Source organism: Mesitornis unicolor, unplaced genomic scaffold, assembly GCF_000695765.1.
Source record: "Mesitornis unicolor isolate BGI_N332 unplaced genomic scaffold, ASM69576v1 scaffold34243, whole genome shotgun sequence".
NCBI classification, from domain to species: Eukaryota; Metazoa; Chordata; class Aves; order Mesitornithiformes; family Mesitornithidae; genus Mesitornis; species Mesitornis unicolor.
In genome coordinates this window covers 1,850-5,906 of record NW_010175932.1, presented here as the reverse complement: position 1 = coordinate 5,906, position 4,057 = coordinate 1,850, and the positions used below count along the sequence as shown (strand labels likewise).

At 54.4% G+C, this 4,057-nt stretch overlaps 1 protein-coding gene across 1 annotated transcript in view; it reads right to left on the bottom strand.

Annotated features, from left to right (window-relative positions):
- LOC104538401 (hairy/enhancer-of-split related with YRPW motif-like protein) overlaps positions 1-2,799 on the bottom strand; it is a gene marked incomplete at its 5' end in the record, with an annotated part of 3,165 nt that extends 366 nt beyond the window's left edge. Inside the window, 5 exon segments of the mRNA XM_010181593.1 lie at positions 6-164; positions 167-313; positions 1,699-1,780; positions 2,236-2,319; positions 2,733-2,799. Coding sequence (XP_010179895.1) covers positions 6-164; positions 167-313; positions 1,699-1,780; positions 2,236-2,319; positions 2,733-2,799 — 539 coding nt within the window.
- Between the last annotated feature and the right edge of the window lie 1,258 nt (positions 2,800-4,057).

Below are 4,057 nucleotides of genomic sequence, written 5' to 3'. Positions count from 1 at the left end.
GGGGCTGGGGTAGGGCAGGGAAGATGCAGTCAAAACAAGCGGCGCGGGAGCAGCCTCCCGCCTGGGGATCTGCACGGGGCCAGCGGCGCCGTGGAGGAAGGACCACGGCCACGTCTGGATGGGCACGAGGGAAGTGGCCACCGGCGACGGCTCCCTTTCGGCCCCCTAAATATTTCAGACAGTAGTCGCAGGGGGATGGGGTCGGCGGCGTTTTGGCCCTCGAGGACGCCCAGGTACCGGACGACCTCAGTGAGGCACTCGCGGAAGCCGATGCTCCTGTAATCCACGGCCAGTGCTCGAGCGTCCAAGAAGCCTGCAGGGAGAGGGCAGGGGTGACAGTAAGTCCATGCAGGGCTCAGGAATGCGCTTTGGTTTCAGTACCCTCTCTAACGCACTGTGTCTTTCACTTGAGGCACTTTGCTGCTGTGTGATATTCCCGCAGCAGATAGCCAAGTGGGTGTCCGAAAGGACTGGACGTTTGCGTGCGTGAGAACAGCGTCTGCGGTTATCTCCTGGGGATAAAGCTGCCAAGGTCATGAAACCTCTTACTCCAGCATGTGAGACGAGTAAGAGCATTCATTAACTGTGCTCAGGGAGGAGCCCTATTGGGCTCTATCAGTTTTGACATGATCATGGGTTAGATGGGCACTGGGTCTCTTTGCAAATGGACCATCCCCAGGTCTTGCAGCACAGCAGGACACTGCGTCTCCTCCACGCACAGCTTAGCGCCACGTTCCTCTGCCTGCGTCCCAATCTTTAAACTTCATTTAAACCCACGGGCTGCAGGACACACAGGACAGCGGCAGAACCACTCAAAGAGCTCAAAGCCACAAAAATCAACATGATAAACCGCCACCAACAGCTGATTTTTAGGCTCCCGCTCCCTACTCATGGCACCAGAGCAGAGAACGCCGCAGCACAGCAAAGCGCTGGACCACTTTGCTCGATGGGGTCTCTCGTGACAATACAGCCCTTTGTTGCAGTGCAGTCAAACTGAATATCTAAACAAGTGCTCCAGACCAAGTCACAGCTCTGAACCAAAGCCTGGATGCCAGCAATGTCCCCAGCAAGCCAAAAATGGGCGGTAAGCAAGCCAGAGGCTTCTTTGCTGGAGCTGTGATCTCCATCCTGTTAACTGGAACAGGACAGAGGGTCTGTACCGAGGTCTCAGCACAAATAAGAGCTTTGTTGAATTTTGCACAGGGCTCCTTCTCTCTTCTTATAACAACCAAGAAACAACCCCCAAAAAACAGAGAACAGAAAGGGGAAAATAAAGCCTTGTTTATTTGCAGAGTCTCCACGCAGAGTTCAGCCTCTGCAGGAAAAGTATCCCAGGGAGGAGGTAAAGGGTTTAATGTGGTTCTTCTGGAAGCAGGGCTCAGAGCATCTCTTTTAGGGGGTGTGTGACAATGACAGCAGCGCTGTCCCTGCAGATCCGTGGGGATTTGCTGTCCCACGCACCCCAGCCTTCCAAATGTATGCATGGGATGTTGACCCATATGTTAAATATAAGAAAAACAGCAGGGCAGGAAATGTCCATCGAGCAGATGGACGCCTCTAAACATATTTCCCTTGGGAAGCAGGCAGGGCAGCGCTGGTTTTGGTGCAAGACACAACAGCACCGAGACACTGATAGGGAATTTTCCTTCCAGGTTTTCACCTTCACCTCACCCATGAGCTTACAAGAGCAGTTCTTACCCGTTCCTCCAGTGGCATGAAGCATCTTCAAGTGATCGACTGTCATCTGGAGGATTTCTGCCTTCTCCAGCTTGGAAGACCCCTGTGAGTTGGGAGCAGGGAAAAAAAAAAGAGCAATTCATCATTTCATGGTCTGAATTCATCATTTCATGGTCTGGGGTTTTGTGCCTCTCAGGAGCTGGGTTTTGCCCAGTGACCTCCTCCCAGAAACCGTCCTGATACCCCAATGTGGGCATTTGCTCTGGTTTTTACATCAAGCGAGCAGAAAATGGAGCTCCTTCCCAAGATGCAAATTGAAAATCCCCATTTCTCTGCATCTTCATATCCGCAGAACACTTCCTGCATTGAATTTATCCTCCCTGGGGCTCCTGGATATTTGTTAATATTGTTTTACCACCCGGTTTCACCACCGACTGACTCCCTGAAGCGATGGCGATAAGAAAGACCCAGCATTGCTCCAAACTTTCCCATTCTGGGGGCTCTACCTTTACGCTGCCAAAACGCAGCCGTGAAGGAGGAAACCCTGGGCACACAAACCTGCTTCTCGAAGGCGGTGGGCACCAGGCGCCGCAATTCGGAGAGGCTGCTGTTGATGCGGTCCCGGCGCCGCTTCTCGATGATCTGTGGGAAAGAAGAAACCGCGGTCGTTTATTGCCACAGCTCGTGGGTTTAAAGCCCATGGCAGGTTGAGAGATGCCCTGAACAGGGCCACGTAAGTAAATGTTTTGGGTGCAAAAGCTGAGCAAAGAAACATTAACTGATTGGGGCGACAACCCCAGGTAAAATCACTCTCCTCCACCCCTATCCTCACCCCTTTCTGACAGATTTTAGGCCAAAAAATCTCCAGTTGGCTGCAGGGAGAGTCCTGCAGGAGATGGAGCAGGGAATGGTGTGAAGTCGACTTTGCACCGTGTCCCCGCAGCAAGGAGGTGCCACCAGCACCGCACACATGGGACATCATGGGGAGCCCTGGCACACGGCTGGGACCAACGAGACGCAGCAGAACCACCCTGGTCAATACAAACGACACTCACCCCTCTCCTCTTCTTCCTGGCTTGTATCTGAGACGTCGTGGTGGGAGACACGGACCTGGAAACGTGGCTGGGAAGGAAGAAGAGGGAATCGTTTCTTGCGCCGGCTGGAGAGAAACCGCTGTTGCACATCTGCTTTACACACGTTTGCCATCTGCAGCTCCCCCCCCCACAATTAATGCCTTCTGTGATTCCCGTCTCATTTTTACCCACAACACAGAGCTCAGGAATCGGGGACAGGAGCCAAGCAGAGACCCAGATCCCACTCTCTCTGCTCCGAAAATCTCCCACAGCCCGGGACAGATTTCTGCACCAAATGGCCCACGTCTCCTTCAACCTCAGCCCATGCTGGCATCAAAATGGGGCTGGAAAAGCAGAGATCTGAGCTCTGGAGTCATGGCCTTTCTTTTTCCCCCCTATGTGTGAACCTCCTGGCTCTCGTGTCTGAGCCTGCCCCAACTGCAGGGCTTTGCACCTCGGAGCCGCGATAGCGCGAGCGCGCACCCCAGCTCCCACCCAGGGCTGGTCCCTCCTCGGGGCGAGGCCAACGGCAGCGCTGATGTGGTTTCCGAGGGCTTCCTGGAAAGTCGCTTCTCAAACCGCAATTTTTGGGGTGGGCCACGATGTTCTGAATGCACGGACAGCCCTGAACCAGACAGAGAGGGGCCAGGACCTGCTGCCAACAGCCCCAGGGACCAGCTCTGGTCAACGGGCATGGGACACGGTGGGGACAGGCTAAAGAGAGGGGTCCCACAAACCATCCTGGTGCCTGGTGGGCATGGGTGAGGCTGAAGACACCAAAGGTCAGCACCAGACGTGCACGGGGAGGCGAAGTTCAATCCCTAGGTCCCCACAGAGGTGAAGTCTCCATAGGGATGGATAAGGGCGTGGGAAACTCGGAGCAAAACCCCTCAGCCGGGGCGAGTCCATCTGGGCCATCTCCCACCTCCCCTAAGCGGGACTGGCTCTGGGCATTCAAATCTGGAAAGGGGCATTTGGGTTCACCCCATCAAATCCTGACATTTTCCAGTTTGACGAAGCATTTTAATAGCAGCCGATTAAAGACGCTTCGCAGAGATGGTGCTGTCTGCACAGCAAGCCAAGAGCCAGACCCAACTCAGCCCATTAAAAATGCATCTTGTCGGGCCCAAGCGAGGCGCTTTCAGAAGTGGTTTTACACAACCAGACGAAATTACACGTTCTTCTACCTCCTGCTCCGCTCATCTCCATGCAGGTACCCTATTTGAATGGCTGCTGGGTGGGCTTCTCTGGGCACGGGTGCCGGCTTTGCAAGCACGGACACGCATTGCACGTATCCATAAATGCAC